Source organism: Nelumbo lutea, chromosome 3, assembly GCF_056320005.1.
Source record: "Nelumbo lutea isolate HS-2025 chromosome 3, American lotus-T2T, whole genome shotgun sequence".
Classification (NCBI taxonomy): Eukaryota; Viridiplantae; Streptophyta; class Magnoliopsida; order Proteales; family Nelumbonaceae; genus Nelumbo; species Nelumbo lutea.
Window position 1 is genome coordinate 14196017 of NC_142686.1, and position 25070 is coordinate 14221086.

Sequence of the window (25070 nt, forward strand, 5' to 3'; positions counted from 1 at the left end):
TGCTTTTCAGATCTTAGGTGGCGTTTGATTACATTTTTCTGACTCCCTTCTTTATTATTTCATTTAACATTAATTATTTTTATTTTTATTAACTAGTAATTTTTAATTATTTCATTATTTTTTAAAAATTATTTCATTTTTTATTTGTGTAAATTATTAATTATTAATTATTTTAATATTTTTATAGTCATTAATTATTTTTAATTTTAATTGTTTCATTTATTAATTAGTAATTAGTAATTATTAATTATTTTAATTTTTTTATAATCATTAATTATTTTTAATTTTAATCATTTCATTTATTAATTAGTAATTATTAATTATTAATTTATTATTTATTATTCGTATTGTTTTAATATTATTTTGATGTTAAAATTTATTTTTTATGAGATAATGCAAACTAAACTCAACCTTTCCAAATAACACATTTTAAGGATAAAATAATAAAATTAGTAAATTTCATATGGTAAAGGGTCCAACACAAACAAACTTATAGATTTAAAACCTCCAAAAAAATAAAAAAGTAGATATACTTCTTTTAGATTTTAAACACAAAAAATACAATTTTTAACTTTTTATATATAAAATTTCAAATTTATCAAATACCACTTTAGACTCAAACCCAACTGGACCCATGATCACCCCTAAACTTGACGCAAGTCAACGGGATATTTTTTGATTGGGTTTGGGTAACTAAACCGGACTACGGAGGGAGAGGTCATACTCATACCCACTTACCGTCATAGTATTTGATCAAAGTTCTAAGGGAGATTTTGGTCATAAGCCATTTACTCGATGAAAAAGTATACACGTCGGGTTTTCGCATTGCAACCAATGGCAAAATAGACTTACATCATCCATCCAATCAAAAACAGGCACGTGGAAATTTAACGAAGCACTGCCCCTCCTATTAAAAGTTAATACTGCCCGCCACGGAAGTGGAAGGTGTTTGCCGTTAGTCGTCGATTGGAGACTAAGAGAGCTCCATCATCAACATATATTTTTGCTCGTTCTTGTTAAAGAGAACAAGTTCACCGCAGAATCTCTGTCTGAGCTTTCATACGGAATGGAAGGTCACGGCCCCGGCGTTGGCCGTGTTTTTGTGCTGATCTTCTGCATCGCCGGAATTTGGTCGGCTTATATAACACAAGGTGTTCTTCAGGAAACAGTGTGAGTTCCAGATCCTTATTTGGTTTTCAATTATTTTCTTTTTAGTCTTCTTCAGTTGATAGTTTTCTTTGAATATATGGGAATTTAGTACCGTGGACGTGGATCTCTCACAGATTAACTTTTGCGTTTATGAACATCGCTGTTCACAAATCAATGTTTTCCTCTAGGGATATGAATGCAAATATTTTATTGCTATGTAGTTACCAATATTTGGTAAAATTATGATATGATGGGGAAGAGAATTGATGAGCTCGTTTTAAGAAGGGAAAGTCTAACGTTTACAGTCTCATACTCCCATTTTTATATAAAAAAAATCAAAATTCAAAACCTTTGACACTAAATTAATGTATACACATACCTAAATCCAAGTTATAGTATATATTTTTGTGCTCCTATTTCTTCCATTTTTTTTGTTCTTACTTTTAAGTTGCAGAATTCAATGGCAATCCAGTTACGGAGTGTTTTTCTTTCTTTTCCTTGTCAAATTTCTATTTCTATTTTGAATTTTGAGGTCTTAGGTTAGGAATTCTTTTTTATTTTTATTTTTCAGTTGATGAAGTATTAATGATTCTTATTTATCCAATTTGAACTAGTTCTATTATTTCCTTGTTCAGTCTAATATTAGAATACCAATTCATTATGTTTCGTTGAAATAAGCATTTGACTCCTTGGGATATAAAAAAGTTGTTGATTTATAGATGGCAGGTTTTCTAAATGATCTCCTCATGTTTTCAGGTCCACCAAGAGATTTGGCCCAGATGGGAAACGGTTTGAGCATCTTTCATTCTTGAACTTAGCTCAAAATGTAGTTTGTTTAATCTGGTCATTTATAAGTAAGTTTAAGTTTACTTTTACTTTTTTTTTTTTATGCATTTGAGTCATTTATTTGTCTTTTCCTCGTCTAGCATTAGATTCAATGTTCTATCAGATTATGAAGCTACTCCTTATACTTCTTCTATAATCTTTGTGAATAGTGATAAAACTGTGGTCCAGAGGTAGTGCTGGCGGTGCTCCTTGGTGGAGTTATTGGAGTGTTGGCATCACCAACACGATAGGTCCAGCCATGGGAATTGAAGCGTTAAAGTATATCAGTTACCCAGCACAGGTATACTTAATTCTTCTTTTGAAAATTATGTTTATAAAAATATCATCTTTCTTTTGTATATTGTGTTTTGACCTTTTTACCCAATTTGTGTTACTTTAAGGAAAGTTTGACATGTATTCATCTTTGGTAATTTTATACATTCTTGTAATTTCTTAGGCTTTCAACTTGAAATTTGGCACAGATGAAAGCTTAACTGCTTCAGTTTTGAACACGGGTGGAATCGCTTGGGTTCTTTCTTCAAAAGAGAGTGTCTTTGATCTAGGGAAGCTATTTTGAGTGCGACTTCCACTTTAGAATAGCAGTTTAACAAGTGTCACATGTTATACGTCATTTGGACTTCCAGGCACATACATCACAACCCTCAAGGATGAAGCTTAAGCTTCTATGTTGTCATAACTTTATTCTCTTTTGGTCTCCCTTGTCATCCAAACTAAGGAAAGCCACTGTCTTCTAGATTTTTTTTTGCCTTCCATTTTCTTTGCAACTAAATGCAATGGTACCATATTTTATATTTAGAATCCATTGGTTTCTTTAGCACAGATTTCTAGTATCATGAAACAGTTATCTCCGATTTCAGGTTCTGTAGATGGCAATTGCAAATATGAAACCTTTACCTAATCACGTCTCTCCAAATTTGTAGAAGCTTGTCATGTTTTCTTTGTGTTGTTATTTGGATACACTTAGGGCTGTTTTTTTCTTAACGTGAAATATTCCTACTATTGAATTTATGCAATTCTGGAAAGTGGCTTTCTTATTCTATTATTCTACTTGCAGGTCCTTGCAAAATCCTCCAAAATGATTCCAGGTAATTTTTTATGCGCTTTTGTATATTATTATAGGTCACAATAACAAGCAAAATTTCTAGTATTAAAATTTATCATTAATAATGAAAAGAAAAAAAAATCATGGATGCACAAAAAATTAATAATAATAATCACCCATTGTATTTTTAGTAGTCACTCAAGATTGAACAGACACTTAAAAGGAGAAGAAAAGAATAAGAAAAGAAGAGGGAGAAGAGAGAGAGAGAGAGAGAGAGAGAGAGAGAGAGAGAGAGAGATTTTGATAAAAGAGAGTTGGGTTGATGTTTGGAACTGCCGCCCCCCTCTTAAATTTATATACATAGTATCATACTTGTAAAAGGACTGAATTGCTTACATGGCAAGATAAGATAGATAAGATAAAGCTGAAAAAAGACTAATCCTAATCTTATAAAAGACTTGTTCTAATCTTATCATAAAGAACTAATCCTAATCATAACTTATTGCTGACATACAAATAGTGGGGACCACCTTAGTGGGGTCCACATTAGTGTTCTCTACATTTTTTTAGTGCAGGAAGTCTACAGTGCCCCTTTTCCCACCCAAAGCCTAATAATCACCCATTGATAGATTACCATATGATCCAACTTAGTTCTTGATGTAGATAAATCTTTATGTGGCAATTTCTCTGTATGATGTGACCTCATATAATGATAACCTTATTAAAAAAATAGGAAAAGGAAAGAAAAGAAAAGAAAAGAAAAGAGAAGATGAGTGATAGCCATTAGAGAAAAAAAAAATACTTGTAGGTCAAAATCAACAGTCTGAAAGTCTGAGACCTGATCCAACATCCTATTGATTAAGATCCAAGTCCAATTTATCATCATCATCACCTAAGCCTTGTCTCAACTATATGGGGTCTGCTACATGAATCTTGTTTCACCATTCCAATCTGTTCAGTGCCATATGCATTGTTAAATTATGGGTGCTTAAATCATTTCTAATTTTTTCCACCCAAACCCTTTTTGCTATGAGCCTATGCCCCTAGCTCTTCTAGCCACTTCAACCTGTAGCAGATCACTTTTCTAACAGGTGCTGTAGATGGTCTTCTATGCACGTGACCCAGTCTATCTCAATCTACTCTCTCATTTTGCCACCTATTGGAGCTACTCCTACGTTCCTTTGTATGACTTCATTTCTAACCCTGTCCGTCCTAGTTTTTCCACTTACCAATCTACACATTCACATTTCTCCCACACTTGTTTTTCTTTTGATTTGCTGCTTTTTATTTGCCCAACACTTTGTTCCATACAATATAGACTGTTTTATAGCATTTCCTTTTAGTTGAAGTGGCATTTGCTAATCACATAAGATTCTGGATGATGCACCCATTCAATTTTTCCCATCCTGCTCTAATTCTATGGGTGACATCATCCTCCTCAATCTCTCCTTTGTTATGAATTATTGAACCAAGGAAAAGGAAGAGCTCACATTGAGTTATCTCTTGGTCTCCAATCCAAAGTGTACCCTGGTTGCACACTTATTACTATTAACTTATATTGCTGTATATATTCTGTTTTAGTTCTACTTATTTTAAAACCTCTTGTTTCTAATGCAGTTCTCCATAAACCTAATTTTGCATTTAATCCTCTGCTGGTTTCATCAATTAATACTATGTCATCCGCGATCATATATACATATAGATTTTATAATTAATAAATTTAGTACTTTATGTTCATGTAAATTTATTTCATATATGTAAGTTAAAAGTGATTAAATTTTTACTTTTTAATTCTTTCTTTATTTTTAAAATAATGAATCAAACTCAGATTAAACCCGGATTCTTGACCTCTATGCAGTGATGTTGATGGGTACACTTGTTTATGGAATTAAATACACTTTTCCTGAGTATATATGTACTTTCCTTGTTGCTGGAGGGGTATCAGTATTTGCTCTTTTAAAGGTGAGGCATTTTATCTGCTGAGTTATAGTTTTAAGTCAGGTCTTAGTTTTAACTTTTTGTGCTTTGGAACAAACAAAGGAGTCTCTGATTGATTGATATGTCTATTACTTTTTAACTATCTACCTTATCTTTTGCTCATTGATTGGTTACAGACTAGCTCAAAGACCATAAGCAAACTGGCTCACCCAAATGCACCCCTTGGATATGGTCTGTGTTTCCTGAACTTGGCTTTTGATGGATTTACAAATGCTACTCAGGATTCAATAACAGCAAGGTATTAGCTATTAACAGTTCAAGAGTTGATTAAAAGTGCATATATGGATTCTTTGTCACTGTAATAAGTTGCTATTAATTTCGTTGATAATCCCAGTTAGTAATAACTCTAACCTACCACCAAAAAAAATGCCCATTCTTGTAATTGTGTTGGAACTACCTGGGAAAGGATTTTTGTTGATATTCTCTTTTCCAGTTTTAATATGCTAATACATCAAATGACAATTCTTAACAATGACAAATATGTAGAAAAGCTATGCCATGAAATGATAATCTTAGGCTGTGTTTGGTTTGACAGAAAATAAGATAGAAAGAGAAAGTTGAGGGGAAGTTCTTAAATAGATTAACAAAACTCCTTAAGAACTTTCCCTTAACTTTCTATTTCTCTCTTATTTTCTGTCAAACAAAACATAGCCTTATATGGAATGTATCTTGACATTGCCCTAGCAAAATCTGCAATTGTATTAGGAAGTAAGGAGTTAAAAGGGACTAATAAGTATGAAAAAATTCCAGGGCATCTTTGAATAAGTGCTTTGATAGCCATGCCATGGTTTGAACATACACCTTTTCTATCTTGATATGCCCATGGTTTAGCCAGGTTGCCGTGTCACACAAGTATATACTTTTAGTGGGTAGGACATGTCTGGTCTCAAGACTCACAGATTCACATGACCATATATTGTAGGGGTTAGCTTTGCTTATTACTGTCTTGGATATTGGTGTTTAGCATCTAATTCAAGATCTTAATTTCTGTAAAAACATCATATGTAAGTCAGAGAAGGAGAAAGAGGAAAAAGGTTAAAGTGGGAAAAGAAAATCGAGTAGCAGCATAAGGTACAATAGGAAGATATTCTTTTTCTTTATAGGGGAGAAAGTCTGCATCTTCTTTCCTGTTTATGATTCATAATTCTTATTGGTTTCTTTTGAGAATTAGATATTTGGCTCTTGCAATTAATGCATTCTCATGCATCTTAAACAGACATGCTTCTAACCAGCATGGTTTCTCATGTATAGGTATCTAAAGACAAGTGCTTGGGATATAATGTTTGGAATGAATCTTTGGGGTTCCATATATAACATGGTCTACATGTTTGGTTGGCCACATGGCAGTGGATTTGAGGCAGTCCAGTTCTGCAAGCAGCATCCAGAGGCAGCTTGGGACATCTTTGTCTACTGTCTGTGTGGAGCAGTGGGCCAGAACTTTATCTTCTTGACTATAAGCAGATTTGGCTCACTTGCAAACACCACCATTACCACAACCCGCAAGTTTGTGAGCATCGTGGTGTCTTCACTGTTGAGTGGCAATCCCCTTTCATCAAAGCAATGGGGAAGTGTTTTCATGGTCTTCTCTGGGTTGTCATATCAGATCTACCTCAAGTGGAGGAAATTGCAGAGACTACAGAAGAAGAGAAAGTCCATGTGAGCAAAAGTATTTTATTTTTTACATTACTCATCTGGTTTTCATTTTTGTTATAATCTGGGACTAAGCCTTAAGGTTTAGTGTTCCCCTCATTTTAGATGGTTCTTTAGAATATCAGCCCAGGAATTGAATAGATCTCTCATGAGATATGCTGTAAATTTGCAGTTTTGGTAATGTAAACTAGTTTTCAGTGTTATCCTAGCTAAATCTATGAACTTCATGTATAATTTTTTCTGAACTTTGTGTATTTTAATTAGGGGTGAAAGCCTCAGAACCAGTCTCAATGTCTTACTCCCAAACTGTTCACATCGATTCTGTATTTCTGTAAATCACTGCACTCCATGAGGAAGGTCTTTAATTTGCATTCATCCTCGCCCAAATTCTAGGCTGAAAGAAAACTCAAAATAGTTGAACCACCAATGCTTTTCACGCTTAGTTTGGAAGGAGTACAGACATGAATATGTACAATGCAAATACATACAAAAGACTAGATTTTGCACTCTACATATTGTATTTGTACTCCTTCCAAATGGAGCCTTAGAGAAAACCAATTGCTTCGTTGTTCAACAGTTGCATGTACTACATTTTTCATACCCTTAGTTTTGGACATTTAAAGAAAACTCACTATGGACAAGGTAAATTTTCTTTAAAAATGTAGTCTTTGTTATATCTCCTCTTCTATCATATGCTAAGATTTTTTCATAATATTACCCATCTTGTGCTTTGTGGAATAAGTGGAACACGCACGTGCACCGCTTCTGATAAGATTTTGGCTTTCGAAACTGCATCTCTTGTTTCATTAGTTTTGATTCAGCACCTCAAAAGTCCTGAATCTATGAGATGGTGTATAAGTGTCGAAAGGGACTAATCTGATTGTTAAAAAGTAACATACCATGCTTCCATCTTCACTGAAACGCAGTTGTTACTTAAAATGAAAAAAAAAAAAGGGGAAAAGAATAATCAATTTGGACAATATCATTACATCAAATGGTATGTCGAGTGTGCAAACTCTAGCAGGAGCAAATCATGAATAATCCAAAGTCCTAACAATTTCATTTGAAAATGTATCATTCTTACATAGTCAATGAGTCTGAGATTTAATTTAAGCAATGGATCACTATGTTTTAACGAGTGTTTTAAAATCCAATTCAGAAATTGAACCATTTTTAGCTCTGGGTGGTAAATCAGTGGTTAACAATTCAGGTCAAATGATGAGTCAATCCATCATGTCATATATTATAAATAAAATATTAAAATGCACAAAAAATGACAAAAGAAATATATAACTAAATCATTATATTTGTATCACCACCACCATTATCAACATTGATGAAATTTCTTAAAAAAGAAATGATATTTCATAAATAAGAAGTCCTATTGATTTCAAATCAGTCCCCGACAAGATTGTCCTTACAATGTCCCACAGCACATTTTCACCATGTATTGAGAACATCTTCTGATGATAATACTGATATCATTGGGAGACGATCTCAATACACGGCGGAGATGTACTGTGAAACATTGTAGTGGGTGCGGGGGGGTTGGGTGGTTTGACTTTGCATGGTAAATGAGTTGTTGGCTCAGTCAACAGATTCTAGCAAGTGATTTAGGGGCTAAATGGATCTGGTCCACCTCGATGGAATTTCTTAAAAAATAAATGATATTTACTGAAGCTGCTGTACTTCAGCGGTTCAGCCCTCTCAAATAAGCAGAGAGCTTGAATCTACTGCTAATAGAAAGAATGTTAACTGACAGTTTGGCATCCGACTGTACATCGGAAGGATCTCCACGACATGGAGAGGTGGTCCTTAATGCGGGCAGCTGGAAGCTGTTCTGTCAGTGTGTTAATATGCTTTTAGCTGGCAGCAGACCCATCACAATTTTGTAAGGATGGGATCTCTTGAAAACAAAAACCTTATGAAGATTTTGAAACATGAAAATCTAGCTGCACATTGAAAATATCTACACAAATTTAAGATATATGTACAGAGGTATTCTTTATAAATGGTTAGATTTCACGAGGAGATGCAAGCTCATTTTGTACTATTTATCGTCAGTAATGAAAAATATTCACTTATTATTAAATATATATATATATATTAAAGAGGGTGGCACAAAACTATTATGCGATTAAAAAAAAAACTATGATACACTTAACGTTGAATACTTGCGTGCATCCCTATTTTCGGATTCGGATATTTAGGTTATGTTTGGTTTTAAAATTCTTTACCAAAGAATCACTGTTTGAACTTTGAAGAGTGAATTTTCAATTTTGAGCCAAAAGTAGTTCTTTTTAAAACTTTTTTTTTATACTTCTAAGAAGTTTGTCAAACGCCAGCCCTAGGCACCTATGAACTACCACCTGTTGAATCTCTTGAGCATCGGAACAAAGTTGAAACCCTCTGAATCTCTGATATTACTGAATACAGATATCAATAATAATCTGATGAAACAACTGATTTATGGTGGCAGACATAGTTTTACACGTGTAGTTTGGGCCCATTCGATGATGTATCCTGAATTTGGAAGAATTGGACAGGTGGTAATACATGGTGATGTTCGATTCAGTGATTGATCCTAAATATTGACGCTTGAGAAAGGGCAAGTACTTAGGCATGACGGTCCCAGACACTATGAGATGTGGACTGCAACCTCGGCGAGATCAACTCTCAGGTTTTTGGGCTCCGGTCTGGGTCTAGGCCTGAAATTTCATGATAAACATGTACTTGAATAGGTAAAATAGTGTGGTATATATATTTGTGCATATTCTCTTTTATTTATAATTATAAAATATAAAATTAAAGGTAAAATAAATAAAAAGAGCTTCTTATTACTAGATCAACTTACCCAAGCCTGGCCAAATCTATTCAAGACTTCAAGTCTGTATAAATTATTGCAGCCATGGTTATGTTGGGGTTTAGCCCAAGCGACTGGGCTTGGTGGTACTTGGGGCTTTCACTTATGGTTGGAAGTTGGAACATACCGAAACCTGAGGTCCAGTTTTCAGGTTTGGCCTGAATTGGCTCTAAATCAGACCCAATCTGCCCAAAAACTCTAGATCCCACATTACATAGAATATCGATTTAATGACTCGGGTCTAAGTCTTCAAGATGGCTGGAGTTTGAAGATTTTCAGAAATAGAATTTAAAAACCATTTTGTCTCGAGTTATAGCTCATATAGGTAAGATTGTAAGGGAACAGAGGCCATCCCATAGATTGCCGAGGCAGTGAGGCATGGAGGGCAAGAGAAGCGATCCTTTATCCTTGTGTCTCTTCAATAATATTAGCTAGAGAGAGAATCGAAGATTGTGATTGATATTATCTTTGGGAAGATCGAGCCACCTATAGGCATTAAACCTATTATTATCCAAGACATTATACCAACCATCAATCACGGTGGCCGCAAAGAACACAATGGTTTGCCTCTAGAAGTAAAGAAGTAAATGCCAGCCAGTAACTTCATGGGCTAAAGAGTTGCAGGCTTGCAGCCATGCGGAGCAAAAGAAAAGATTGTTAGGAGGTAGAGATTTAAATTACTATTCTACGCTGGTACGCTCACATATCTACACTTACAGAGTTACAGTTCATACCCCTACTCAGGAATCTCCTTACTTGGTATATAAAATTGAAAGGGAATCAATCAGAATCCTTTTTTTTTTTTTCATTATACTAAGGCTGCATTTGGCATTTCTTATTTTAAGGACTTATCTCCTTTTTCAGTTAAGAATTCCCTATAAATTGGGGTATTTTAACTGTAAAAAGGAGATAAGTCCTTAAAATAAGGAATGCCAAATGCATCCTAAAGCTTATTTGCCCACAGGCCACTAGACCTGGCAATCCGGTTGGGTGGGTCGGGTTCAGGTTGGTCCAAGATATTTTTGGTTGATTTCATGTCGGGTTGAATTTCGGGTTGGTTGTCAAATGCTAAACCCTAACCCTAAATGTTTGGGTTAGGATTGACCCATGGGTCAATTCTAGTCATCCCAAAAAATAATTAAAATTTAAAAAAATAAAGATCAAAATTAAAAGAATTAACCTTAAAATTCCAAATATAAAATAAAAACTTGAATACTTAACAATTTAAAGAGTAAACAATAAAAAGTAAAGAATAAATAATAAAAATTAAAGAGTGAAAACTTCTAACAATGTATAAATAATCCCAATTAGACTTGGCAATCGGGTCAACGGGTTGACCCGTGACCCAACCCAATTTTCGGGTCGGGTCATTTTCACATTTGAGTTGCTAAAATATGAGACCCTAACCCTATATTTTTCGGGTTGGGTTGGGTCAAGTTCGTGGGTTGGGTAAACTTTTTGCCAGGTCTACAGGCCACATTGAACCATAATAAGATGTCTCAAAAACCACTCTCGTTTTATAACATCTACAAAGACAGAAAAACCCAGAACCAAAACAGGAACAAGGGGAAAAACCAAGGTTCAAAGTATCGTTACATATCGGCCCATATCAATTGATACATATCGTTCTGGGACCCCTTCCAATATGCCCCTACAGTTGGTGTATCGGGGGTCTGACTGGTTCAGGGGATGAAGGGGTCCTAGACCAACTCCCTTGAACAAAAAAAAAGTAAAAAAACAAATACCGAAACGCCCGCCCCTACCGGCGTATCAGGTGTATCGATATTTTGAACTTTGGGCAAAACTATCACAGCACAGTGTTGATGAATCATTGAGTATTCTCTCTTTCTATTAAAGCTGTTATTTGTTCCAGTACTTGCATTCCCTCGGTTTTGTTTCCTCCTAATATTTGTTCATTCGAATATCATGAAACGAAGAGAATAATGATCAAAAGAGAAAAAAAAAAAAAAAAAAGTAACAAAAGAATAGATGAAGAAACACTCGTACACACAAAGCCAATAGCACATTCTCTTCTTTAATTATAGTAAGTTACATCAAATAGTTACATTCATGACAAAATCCAACTTAGAAAAGGAAGAAAATAATAATAAAAAAAGAAACTCTTATTCTATACCCTCTGCACACCAAAATCAAATCAATAAAAATCCAACTTCAACTAGGGTTCATCCTCCTTTTGCTCTTTCTTTGTTTTTCCTAAGATATGTATGGGAGGTGCCCAAACTGCCGATGTATAATTACACTCTTAAAAAAAGACTAGGTTGGTATGCTGCCATATTATGTACAGATGACAAATAGGACTAAAATCAAGCAATTCTAGAGAAGACTCGGGAGAAAAAAAAATCAAGCAATTCAACAAACACTCATACTGGAACTCAATGTGAGAATTCAGGCTCACAGAACACATTGTAAGATCGGATGGGCAATGCTAGAATGCTCAGGGAAGATACTAAAACATTCTAAGACAGTTTTGAAGTGCAGATCTTAGAACACCTTTGCTAAAAATCAGGTATGGTGACCTGTGAACCATGGACTCTGAACTCAAGATGATATTTGACAAACCTTTCCAAACAATTAGATGGTGAGGATGAACTAGCAATTTCCTAGTGCACAAAATTCTGCAGGTAAGATGGGAAGCATAGATTGGTCAGAGGCTATGGAGGAGGGCCCTTCTGCAAGGTGGTGGATGTGAAGTGCTTGTGCCAGGGCCAGAGACTGGTGAACCCGTACCAAGTGTTTTCAGAAGGAAGTTCCTCTCCTGAAAAATGCATTGAAAAATATTAGTTAATAGTTAGTCCCACATAAGAACACAGAGAGAAAAACAATTCAATATTTTTAAACCCTGAGATTGTAGCCTTGGGAACATTAATGAAATTCACTGTAAACAATTGTCTAGTTGTGGGATATTTTATCCAATTTTAACAGTCCCTTCAAATGCTATATACCTATACATTGAAAGGCATAGTTCAACTACCAGATGCTAAAGCAAAACTGACGATTCTACTCAGTGCAAGCACCTATAACACCCAATCTGTGCAAAAGAGAAGAAAATCAGTGACCACTTCATCATTTTTATGGTTTCATGTTTTCCACTAAATGAGACAAGTGACAGTTTTAAATTTGAGAATAGAATGTACCCTCATTTGTAGAGCTTGTGGTTTCTAAAGTATTCCAATTCAATGCCTATCTACGGATTCCCTAATTTTATCTTTCTTCTCTTGTGGAGAAGCTTTTTAACAATAGAATGCTTTGCCCATTGGTTTATTTCATTATGAAACACAGAGATTAAAAGAAGAATATACAAATTCATTTGCAAACCATTAATGTTTAGAGGCCACAACATTAGAGACCTTATTGTATTAGAATCCAAAGATAAGAATACTAGAGTAACTTACACTTTCTGAAAATTTTGGGCTTGGAATTCCAGCTGCTAAAGATCGGAACAGTGGAATTACTTGAAGAGGGGAGCTGAACTCTGTATGAGACAGTGCAGAAACAACTTCTTCATTACCCTTTGGCTCATCACATGAGAGAAAGGTTCCTGCAGCAGTTAGATTAGTACTTCAGTTTCATAGAACAATCTGATTAGCAAAATTAATTTTCTGAGGTAAAATTAAAGATAGGAAATAAAGAAAAGGTGGTGCACTTGCTATGAAGATTACCTTGAGCACAGATCCCATCTTCACAGCCATCACCACTATTCCATACTTCCGCATGAATGGGCATTGGGACAACACTGCCATCCTGGTGTAATGAACATACCTCAACTTGAGGTTGTTCTGTTTTATCAACTGATGCATGGGACTGGGCGGTTGATCCAGTGCTGTACTCAGAACTGCCAGGAGACTCATATAGATTGGGTTGCCTATACAATAAACCAGTCAGCAATTAGATTCTGTGCCACAAGTAAGACGTCTTTCAATTTGAATAACCACCACATTTATTACCTCCAAGAAAGCTCGTTTCCCACGTTACTGCTCTTTAGATCCTCTACCAAGTTCTTGAAATCTTCAGTTAAAAAATCCAATTCAGAGATTTTGTACGTGCCAAAATCGCCTTCTTTTGTTCGACTTAAGAACTCTTGTAGTTCCTGAATATTAGATTTGACTAGATAAGAGGATATACTAATATTTCTCTGATGATAATTTAGAAACTAATATTATTCTCACCTTCCAAGCATTTTCAAGACTTTGATTGGTGTTCTCTGTATTAACCTTTAGTGCAAGAGAGCTGAGCAGTTGTGCTTGTTGCATCAAAGCAGCAATCTTTGGATCATCCCTTTTAAGAAATGTTCCTTGAACCTCATTATTTGCAACTGATTTTTTATCAGAAGGAAAAGCTGGTGTTAATTTTAATCTCTGTAAATAATAAAATTCCAATAAAAGAAAAGGATTAATCAACAAATAGTGACAAGTCTCTGGAAGGGGAAAGACCACCAATGTTATGAGTCCTGCATGACTAGGTTGTTTCCTCATACATTCACTGTGCTTAATATTTCAGTTTTCAGAGGTGGTTTACCATATTTAGAGGCTGTGTGGGTGTTGTGGCTAACGTGTTGCTGAGATTGCAACTCGCCAGCATTGTGGAAGTTTTGAACCAATACTGCAAAAGGAGGCCTTATCTGCCGGTGCTCTGTTTTTGCACATTCCTTGGTTATTTCTCCTTTGGTGGTGTTATCCTCTGTGAGACTGGAGATGTGGGTCCTGCAGTTGAGTAACTTTGAGACTTGTAGGTAAAAACATTGGGTCCCGTTTTCATTTCATGTACAACTAGACAATTGTTTCCGTACCTCATCCTCTTAAGAGGTGCTGCAGATTCAGCAGATTCATCTCCCAAAACGAGTCCATTTTGAAATATTACTCTCTTGTTGTTAGGATTGATGTAAGAAGCGTTATTCTCCTTTGATAGAGTCTCATGTTTTGCTCTTTTCTTGCACAGGGTGGAGAACCGGTTCTTCACAGCGTTATCCGTTCTGCACTAGCCAGAGCAATAACGACTTTATGTCTCATACTATTGGGAATAAAGCAGTGATGGTGATGTATCGGAGAAAGATGAAAAGGGAAATAGCATACACCATAAAGCAAGTTTATTTACCTGCCAGAAACCACTTTTGCTATTTCAGTCCATCTGTTACCGAAAATCTTCTGAGCCTGCAAATCACATTTGGGCAATTAGCCAATTAGTTCACAACCATATCCAATGGCCAATAAGTTTCCATCATCATAAAGGGATGAGAGAATAACTAAAAATTTCGATAAAGGCGTTGGTCTGAGGTTCTGAAACAACCTAATACTGGTTTTCTTTTTCTGAGAACCAAAATTAACTTGGTATAAGCCGGACCGGAGGGTTATCAAAAATAAGTTGAAAAAAGAAAATCATTATTCCCAAACAAAGTCTTAAATTAGAGTACGCCCGAGAAATTATCAAATTAAGCACAGAAGGAAAGAATAAAAACGCAATCTCGCCGTGAAAATTTGGGGAAACAATAGCATATCAGGCATGTACTCGATGAAGGAAGTACCACCTAAAGGTATCCAATCCATATGGGGGAATTATCTCTGAAAGGATTTCTTGCAGTCCTAGGAAAAGGAGCCAGAGATCCTACTTGTGAGAAACAGAAACAGAACATAGTATGAGGAAACGATGGTACCCAAACAAACGTAACTACCCCAAGTATACCAACTTCCCCATTTCTGAGAGAGCCATAATCTCTGCCTAATCGAGTTATCCAATATACCTTATTCCCATTTTCGAGACATGCATAGAAACTCAGCAGAGAGCTTTGTAATTCATAGGAAAGAGTACTAAAAAGTCCAACCTTTTTAAGTTAAAGACGGAAGCAGGTTAAGCAAGCAGTGTTAAGTACCTCGCATAAGATCATGTCTTCCTCCGGTGACCACCCTCCTTTCTTGCATTCTGAATTTAAGTAAGTGTACCATCTGAGGTAAACCGGAGAAGTGGTGAGAAAAAATAACAAATAGTTCTAATGAAAGAACAAGTTTTGGATGTGGGAGAAAAATCACTATAGAATACAGATAACCAACCTTCTTCTGCACTGTCTGGTTGTTTTGTCCTTGAACTTGGCTGCAATAATCGACCAGCTGCAGACACGAATACAACAGACCAAGTCTTTAGCTTCAAAATACAATCATCTAAGAACGAAGTGCGTTCTGCATTAAATAACCTAGAGATCGAGAGATGAATGAAACTCTACTTTTCAGTTCCATGGATGCTGATCTGTTCCCGTAGTATATCATCCTCCTGCATTTGGATTTTGTTTTCCCATATCAGATAGACAAGTTAGCAAAAAGCATAGGGGAAGGATGAGGAAGAGTTGGAGGAAGGAAGAAGAAACCTGTTGAGTCCATGTAACTATGTGGCGCTCTTTGGGCTTGGTAATGGTAGTAGCAGACTCTGTTTTGGGTGTTTCATGGAGCTTCATGTTGGGCACTGATGTGAACCTGTGTTACTATGTTCGGGTTCGGCCTCCTCCTCCTCCCTTTATGAGGATCAACTCGCATGTTAAAGCAAGGAACTTTTCCGATCACATGTGTATTATATCTATAAATAAAGCATATAAAGGGCAAAAAGGAGTCGTCGTCTCCGTCGGTTGTCTTTACAGATTAGATACCGTTGCTTTCAGAACGGGAACAACAAACCATACAGCTCCGTCGAAGCTCTCAATCACTATCTGTAGGAACTCAGGATTGCTTGCATAGGATTCCAACTTTTCAGAAATCTCTGATGTATCTAAAACAAGGAATTATCAGACTAATAATCCGATGGCACAAAAAATGCCTCTGACGGATCAACGCTGGTCGCTCATCGCTGGGCTAATCCACGGAATTATCTATTTATCTTAGAGAGAACTGCTCTAAAAAAATCGTCAAAAAGGGAAAAAAAAAAAAGGCACGTAGAAAAAAAAATACTTGGGCGACAAGAGAACGTAGCAGACAAGATATACGCGTAGAAGTAAGAAAATATGGAGGAGGACGTAATCTATGTATCGGGAGTAATATAAACAAAGGGAGAGTGGGGGGGTAATGGATGATTTTGAAAATTTAAAATCCCCCGGACAAGAGGAACTGGAAAGATGGCGAGGTAATACGATTGGGTGAAATAGAAGATGGAAAGCGGATCCGACGCATCTAAATCCGGATAAGACGGTGAATGGATCTGACTGAGTAACTCTGAGAGGCGAAAAAGGCTTGACTCTGATGGGCTATTGCAATGTGACAAAGAGAGGGAGAACAGAGGAATACGATTTGGCTTTTGGCGCCGTTAAAGAGGACAAAACAGGGGAGAAATAGAATGGGGAAGTAATGTAGATGGATGGATCCGATATCAGTAGCAGTAGTATGAGTGTAACATTATCCAGAGTCCTCGGAACAGACACAGTAATGGATTTGGATGGACGGACGGACGGACGGATCTTTTTTTTCGGGGTAGGGTTTTTGTTTACTTTAATATAATAAATACCAAAAGATAAGAAAAGGGGCATGATGCCTTTTAGGGCGCGTACAAGGGAGAGTTTGAAAAATGTAAAAAAAAAAACGCTGAAATCCACGAGAGAATAATTAATTAATGGTAATGGAGGATGAGCATTGAGCAGAACATAAAAATGGTGATGACTCATGAATCAATAGTCATGACACTGTTTTTAACGGAAGGTGACGTTGTTCGTGAACAACCCAACCTACCTTTTAACTACAGCCCTATTCCCATGATCCCATCCCATCCCCCACTGTGATAAATTGAATTGAATCCTCCCTTCTCCTTTTGTTCTGTCTTTCTATATTGGCCCTATTATAGAAAGGAGCCAGGAGCCAGGAGCCAAGGGGGCAAATGGCAATGGATGGAACTTGGAGCGCCTCTTTTCCTCACCCTATTCTTTCATTCTTTCTTTTTTATTTGGATGCTATTTATTTTTGCTTCATCAGGTGGCAACTGCCATGTGGACGCTTGTTTTATTTCTTTTTTTTTTTTTTTTTTACAAATTTACTGTCATCATCATGGTAACTCCTTTTTTTTTATCTTTTTTTTTTTTTTCTGAAAGCTCAATGCCCCAACCCATTCATGATTCATGATTCATGATTCATTCATCACTCAACTCCGTCCTAGCTGTAATTTTCAAATTAAACCATTTACACACTTGTTGCTTTTTTTTTATTTCGGGGTGAGGCGGTTGATGGATGATGGAAGATGGATCCATGCATGTTCATATTTCCTCTTCAGATCAGCCCTTGGATACTATGATCAAATCATGTGGTCCCACTTGCTATATAGTTTCATCACGATTTCTTCATTGTGCTTTAAATCATTCTTCAAACTTTTAAATAAGAAAAAAAAAGAATGATAAAAGGAGTTATAAATTTAATTCCCTGTGTAAAGTAGATATCCCTATTACAACAAACCCTTTGCATTTATTTTCCTTGTTTTTTAAACTTATATGCTTACACAAGAAGAGGACTATTTCCTTATATTCATTCTCTTACGTTATTTGCATTCAAACTTAGCTTGCTATATATATATATATATATATATATATATATATATATTCAAAACTTAAATGGACATATGATTAATTAAATGGATTTTAACTGTAAAATAAAAGAAAAAAAATGGGAAAATGCACGCACTTTGACAGCTTGGTCCGGCAGAATTTAAAGATAAAATGAGGAATTAGTGGGAGCGAGGAAATTCCCATTTTTGGGATTTTCTTTTTCCCTCTTTCTTGCAAGGATTTCGTCCACATTCCCTGATGGTAATTTGTAAGCGAACATCTAAAAGTGCCTACTACATCGGTATATTTTCAATTTGAAATAAGCATCCCAAATGTTTGCCACATGGACAAAGAAACGGCCATCAAGTGTCGTTGAAGAATGATACAAGACATCTTATCCATATTTCCAAAATAGTGTGTGTGTTGGTCAAGCCATGTGACCTTGTCTAATCTCACCCTTTCTTGTTGTCTTCTTGATACAGAATTCTCCCGCCAAAATGGCTTACTATTTAAATACAATTGGATTGGGTTAGTTTATCTTTAATCGGATGAGTACTGTAAATTGTATATAGGCAATGCACAATGTGATTTGCGTTGGACTCGGTGGGGAATCTGCATAGAAAATGTGGTAAGTGAGTGTGTGTATGTATGTGACAGGGCTGAGAAGGTCGGTGGTTTTGTCCCACAAACAGAAACAACTGACCATCAAAAGGCAAGGCAAGCCGGAAAAGGTCCGACCCGGATGAAACCCTAGGCAAAAGCTTTACCACCACGTCTGGCTTTAAAAAAAATATCTAGGATGACAACTTACTCCGACCCGACCCAACACGTTTTCATCGAGTAAATCCTTAATCTCTTTTTAACCTCAGATTAGTAGTAGTAACTCACTCCTATTTATGTATTCTCCTTTTATTCTGGCTCCGGCTCCATGTTTCCCCACATGCACTCTCTATTAGCACTCATGTCCTATTTTTTCTTGGTCGGAAAAACACTCATTCTGTGTCTGCATGTATTTTCAAGGGATATGGGGAATTGACCATTGAGAAGCATTTGATCATTAGCGGCCACATATTGGAATTTCCCAATTACCACCCAAAATGGCATTTACATATTGGTGGGAGAGAGAGAACCTAAATTCGTTTTAGTGGGGGAATGCTTTTACTTGATTGGTTGCTTATTACTAAATTCGTTTCCTTCATTAGACGGAATTTGAATTTTGAATTCTTTGTCTTCAAACAGGGCACTCCTCCTCCTGCCTACTAAAACAAGAATTAAAAAAAAAGGGGGGGTTTGTTTCTAGAAGGGATTTGGTCATTGGTCCTACAGCATCATCGCTGCAAGTGTAAGACAATCTTGTTTGGGTGGGGATGGGTAGAGCCTAATGATGGACCTTGCATGAACAACTTTGGTGGGCCTTATTACGATAAGATTTTATTATTCCTTGAAAATTTTCTTTCTTAAACCCAGGCTCTGATGAGTGTTGAGTTGATATACAGTGTTGGGTCAATATAAAATTGCAAGTTTCTAAATAAAAAGAAATAAATAAATAAAACAAGTTATGGAGCATGGGCCACAAAAGGGAATTTGTAATTCAATTATCTTTGTCCAAAAGCTTGACAACGTCAGTTATTACAAGAATCCCACTACTTTGTACCATACTATTGTTGGATGTGGATCTAACAACACATAAAGAGGTACATTTTTTGAATCAATCGTGGATGACGGATATGTGTGAGGTAGGGCTATGGAACCAGTAATGACTAATGCCATCCATGCCAATTACCCTAATCTGTTCTGTTATTTTAAACCCTAATTACCATTTAGTCCCAAATTTGATTTTCTTTAAAGCAAGAGGAGGAGCCGAGCTTGGAAGCCCAAAGCTTGACACCGAGGAAGAAAAATAGAAAGCGGTGAGAGTGACTTGTTCGTGGGGAGTGGGGAGGCCCAAGTTCCCACAGGGATTGGTATTGGAGCTGGTGGGGCCGTCCTTTGCGCGCCTGCTCATCATTTGCAGCCGAACCGCCTCCCAAGTCCCAACCAATTGAGAATTTGAGATTTGACTCCTTAAACACATGGGCCTTTCTTTGTTTTAAGTTTTAACCTAAAGCAAATCCGAATGATTAAGGGTCCGTTTGGTTTATAAGGAATAGGGGTTTGAAATCGGATTTCAACTGTTTGGTTGGGCAGAATCAGAATTTTATTCCTATTTTTGCTGGAATAGCATTCTTCTATTTGAGGGAATGGCCATTTTCTATTCCTTTTTAGAAATGAAATCTCATTCTTACTGATTTTAATTCTCATTCCTATTCTTGTTTGAACCAAACAAATTATGAAAATGGACCATTCTAATTCTGATTTCAAGAATTTCAATTACAAAACAAACGGACCCTTAGTTTCACTAAACGTTATAAATTCAATGACCGTACCATATTTCTTTCTCATTAATTTGAAATTAAGCACCTAATCCCGTTTGGACTCTGGTCTCTAGGACATTTTTTTTTTTTTTGTTTTAGTTTTAGGCTTTTAGCTTTACAAAAAAAGAAAAAATCCTATTCATGTCGGTAGTCTCTCTTCAGTGTGGTATAGCATGAGATTTGATACAGATACCACAAAAGAGTATCTCTTCCGTTTAAACAGGAAAATGGTTAATGAACAGCCAAGGACTTTTCTTTAGGGTGAACGTGAATGTGCTGCCAAACGTTAGATTCAAGTAAACAATTCCACCCTATTAGTAACAAGGGTTGCACGAAGTAATTTATGAGTTCAACATTTTTAATCCAAAAAAATCCAGATGCTCAAGGACAAATTGTATCTACTCATGAGCTTCCTAAATCCACAAAAACATCAGAAAGGACCACTGGAGAGAATACAATTAATGTTCTTGTAGTATAAATGAAAAACGCTAAATTGTTTGTATGAGACAACTTAAACTTTAAGCTTTAGTTAGACTCTTAGACCATGCTGTGCACACCATAAATGTCTCTCAATTTTTCGTCTGCTTTTCAACATCCACAGTAGAATGTGCATCGTGATACAGAATTTCTCCAACTATACTTTTCTCATATATTCCTACTTTCAAACAATGTGTTGGAAATTAAAGAAAAAGCATTTGCAACCATATGATAAATAATTACCTTATTAAGTGGTTCCTGTACTGTAATATGCTACTCCTGTTTTTATGAAAAGGAAGCCACTCTCTGATCTGGGACAACCAAACTTTAATGGTTAACCTTTAATCCATTACGTACCAAACTTGTCTAAATTTAATTTCTAGCTACATGCTTAATATATATGTCTTGTTGTTTGTGCAACACCAACATATATATATATATAGTAACTATATGTCATAATTATGATCGATCGGTAAACATCATTTCAAAAGCGTAAACCCCCCCACTTAATTTGTATCTTGATTAGAGCGCCATACCCATTTTTAATTTTGCATAAACCTTTCTTAAAGGGAAGACATGCTAGTGAGAGAAGAGTGTTTTAATTTAATTAAAATAAGAATGCATGCTATTGCTCTATGCCTAGAATGAAGTTTGGTATGGAGCAAAGCAAAATAAAAGATGGTTCTACTTTTTCTTTTATTTCTTCCTTTTCCTTTTGGGAAATAAAAAAGTTTGTTTTTTAGTAATTTTGTTTGGGAATTATTCTTTGATTCCATGTAGAAAAGATAAGTAGTAAAGGGCCATACGTGAGGTGGGTGGGAGAAGGAAAAAGAAGGTAAAGTGAATGCGAAACTCAATTTCTTTTCTAAATTTCATCCTTATTTTAGCTTTATATGGGTGTTAGAGGTCACACTGCTTGGGATTCCTACAACCTTGTGTGGGTACCCTTTTTGATGTTTGAGCCCACCTTTTCAAGGCTGAGATTCACTTCGCCTTACTTACCTCGTTTCATTCTTTTCATCTCTACACAACAACAGTCTTGTAAAAGAGAAAAAATAGCATATAGGAATCCTATGCCATTTCCATTCTCTCTGCTTCTCTGTCTTTCTTGTTCTTTCGCAGTTTGGATTCCAATATGATCGCCATTTCTTTTCAGTTGCTTGGTTCTGCGTAGGTTTTTCTTTTTTTTTTTCTTTTCTGTCCTTCTTTTGATTAAAACAGTTGAAGTATAGGCTTTTGATTCAAACAGCCCTGTAGTCAAATTGGACCTTGTATGAATCGTCTCTCACTGTGACACCAATCCGACGGCTAAAAGAGATGAGTCGCGCACACACGTGAACATTCATGACAGAAGCAGAGTCTACTATTTACTTTGGGCTCTTTTCTAGTTTTCTATAATAGTACACGTGGGGAACTGGTTCATTGATTCAGATGCGTCAAGTGGTTGAACCCACATGTTACTACAGTCAATAATAACCGGCTACGGCCTACGGCTAGCTAGTTGATGAAGTCTGAGAGGTTTGTGCCCCAGCCAAGGTACCAAAGCCGTGGGGTTTGTGCCCCACCCCATTGACGAAATCTGGTGGAATCCCTGTTTTCGGTGTTCCAACAACTAACCTCACCACAGACCCAATTGCCTACCAGAAAAAGAAGCAAACACGCAACGTGTAACTGATCATCTGCTCGTCAGTAACTCTCAGTGTATAATTTATGGGTTAGAAGTTTAAAGAAGTAAAAGGGAAGCTGGTATTTTCAGTGGTCAGTGTAGCCGTACCCGAGGAATGCATGTTTTAGGGAGTTGAATTGAATACTTTGAATTGAACAGGGGCCCATGTAATGCAACTATGCAACTATGCAATAGAAGAGAAGAGAGAGAGAGAGAGAGAAAGTCCATTCAATTACATGGTTGATGGTTGTGCTGAAGGTTTTAATTTAATCATCCCCTGACTCCTGATCAGACAAGTTAATCAAATTATCTGTTACAAGTAAAAGTGCTAAACAATTCTTTTATTTTTGCTTTGTAGTAGCTAAATAATCCTTTTGAACATTAATTAGTTGTGATTAGCATCTGATTTGAATATGTATGCATGGAACAAAATTATTATGCAATGCAGCTTCTCTACTTCTCTTTAAAATGTCACTATCAATGGAGAGACTCTCCTGATCAGGAAATGGTGAGACACACACTGGCTAGTAGCTTCACCCAGATTTCCAGCATCTTTTTCTTTACAGCACCATAGAGGGGCCCTTCTATAAGAAAACCCTGCAAAGAAACTGAGATGGAGCACATCCATGATCCATCCATCCCTCTTTACCATTTCTCAATAAAGAAATAAAGATTCATTTTAGAACAGCCATCAGCGGACCAGGCCAACCCACTTAGGTCCAACAGTGACACGACACCACCTTGTCTTTGTGAACCAGGTCCCCTGCTTCAAACATCAGAGCTAATAACCTTTTTTTTTTTTTCATATAAAACATTAAAAAGAAGACGAGTAAGAAGAACATAAATATGGTCAAAAGCTATGAGTCAGTATCTAACAGCTTCTTTAGAGTCAGGTTTTGTTTGATTTTTTTCCTCTTTATGTGCAGTTCCAGAATGAGCGCATGGAGGTTAGCATTAAAATGAATGTTCAGAATATCTATTTCACATACAATGAATCAGGATTCACTATTAGACATACATCCCACTCAAGACTCAAGAGATATATACTATTTTTTTCTTCTTTAATTGTTGTGTTCCTGGATTCATTAATTAACAATCTGATGTATATATGTTTTGTTGTAACTTGCAACATCCAATCGAACTGATTTTTGAATGGGATCGGATGACATAGTGGCCCATTGAATGATGGGTCCAACCCCTGCAAGTGCTCCACTTCTGTGCAAGCCGTGTAGATGTAAGTAATGAATGATTAAGGAGTGAGGAAGTAAAGAGATCGTATAGACTAAAGGCCTGGGGTTCAGGCACGCTTACCTAAAGAGAACATTGTGATGACTGATGAGATAAACATTAACTTCAAGTCTGCAACCACCCCTTATTGCTTCTTACCCGAGTCCTTGTTGCTTCTTTCTATTTTTGTCAGATCCTAATGTCCCTTTTATGATTGATTATAGAACTTGTAATTTTTCTTTTTTAGCTGAATCTCAGAGTCTAAGCTAGTGAGATTCTGATAAAGTCGTATGGACCCCCAAGTTTGTACTCAATGATGGCACAAGTAAGGGAATTCATTTCTGATGTCTCTCTTTTTGAAGGTACAAAGATAGAATTAAGCCGTGACGTTGCAGCTGTGGCAGAAAGATAGATACAACAGCAGCAAGGCTAAACATCGACACTTGCTTGATGTGATGATGTCAATTTGGTTTTGTTAAAAACCAGAAACTCATGGGCTGGGTTCCAACCCAAGCAAATATCAATTATCAAGTCCTAACCCCCTAACCATGCCTCCTAGACCGGGTTTAGCTTGGAATCTGGAGTGCGGGCTTTGAACTTTGAGGATTTCCACTTGCTCTCCGGAATACGTCTTGACCGATAGGGGTGTTAATTAATGGACCGATTTTGGGTTGAACTCCACTCTAAATCAAAATTAATTTGGATGAATTGGACGGATTAATAAAATATAATATCTAATGGTCCATTGATAGAATGAATTTGGAATTAATCGAACTTAACATGAATTTGAATAAGATTAGATGATTGAGACATTGAACTGGATCGATTCAAAATATTTATTAGACTGGATTGGAGTAAGTGCATTTATAATGCATGTACTCATATTGAACTGGATCCGATTGGACCAAATCAATTCAATTGACACCCTAATGACCGACATTTTCAATGTTATTTCTGGAATTAAATTAGTAAACAGAAGAAAGAGGAAAAGCGAGCTGCGATGGTGGACCTCTTTCTTATTCTTCTTTTACCACCTGTATTTTTATTGTTTCTTTTGTGGACCATTCATTCAATCAACTGTTTGTGCAATTGAATGACGTGGGGCATCCAAAGATGTCGGGGATCAGGGTGAGAGAGAGAGAAGAACGTGTCCAGTGGTGGATGCCCATAATTGAGAATCATCTCATCACTTAAAAAATTTGCAATAGTGAATATAT

At 36.3% G+C, this 25070-nt stretch overlaps 2 protein-coding genes across 2 annotated transcripts; one reads left to right on the forward strand and one right to left on the reverse strand.

The window, feature by feature from the left end:
- The first annotated feature begins 943 nt into the window (after positions 1-943).
- Positions 944-6991, forward strand: LOC148863089 (UDP-galactose/UDP-glucose transporter 3). The gene is made up of 7 exons (XM_088978793.1): positions 944-1170; positions 1906-2003; positions 2145-2275; positions 3050-3080; positions 4896-4999; positions 5152-5273; positions 6287-6991. Exons 1-7 carry the CDS (start codon positions 1067-1069, stop codon positions 6693-6695), a joined length of 999 nt encoding a protein of 332 aa, XP_088834919.1. The 5' UTR covers positions 944-1066; the 3' UTR covers positions 6696-6991.
- Positions 6992-11552: 4561 nt separating this feature from the next.
- Positions 11553-16654, reverse strand: LOC148863090 (transcription factor MYB124-like). Its single transcript, XM_088981595.1, has 12 exons — positions 15922-16654; positions 15781-15827; positions 15611-15667; positions 15433-15505; positions 14661-14716; positions 14356-14538; positions 14085-14269; positions 13736-13881; positions 13514-13656; positions 13229-13431; positions 12962-13107; positions 11553-12324 (listed from the first exon to the last, which is right to left on the reverse strand). Exons 1-12 carry the CDS (start codon positions 16006-16008, stop codon positions 12214-12216), a joined length of 1437 nt encoding a protein of 478 aa, XP_088837721.1. The 5' UTR covers positions 16009-16654; the 3' UTR covers positions 11553-12213.
- Between the last annotated feature and the right edge of the window lie 8416 nt (positions 16655-25070).

What these genes read in the sequence shown, in the direction of transcription:
- LOC148863089 (XM_088978793.1), top strand. Translation starts at nt 1,067, where the DNA reads ATGGAAGGTCACGGCCCCGGCGTTGGCCGTGTTTTTGTGCTGATCTTC. An exon ending in TTTAATCTGGTCATTTATAA is followed by an intron (nt 2,004 to 2,144) that starts GTAAGTTTAAGT and finishes CTTTGTGAATAG; the next exon opens with TGATAAAACTGTGGTCCAGA. An exon ending in ATCCTCCAAAATGATTCCAG is followed by an intron (nt 3,081 to 4,895) that starts GTAATTTTTTAT and finishes ACCTCTATGCAG; the next exon opens with TGATGTTGATGGGTACACTT.
- LOC148863090 (XM_088981595.1), bottom strand. Translation starts at nt 16,008, where the DNA reads ATGAAGCTCCATGAAACACCCAAAACAGAGTCTGCTACTACCATTACC. An exon ending in GCAAAAGTGGTTTCTGGCAG is followed by an intron (nt 14,539 to 14,660) that starts GTAAATAAACTT and finishes TGGCTAGTGCAG; the next exon opens with AACGGATAACGCTGTGAAGA. An exon ending in AGATGGGATCTGTGCTCAAG is followed by an intron (nt 13,108 to 13,228) that starts GTAATCTTCATA and finishes TAACTGCTGCAG; the next exon opens with GAACCTTTCTCTCATGTGAT.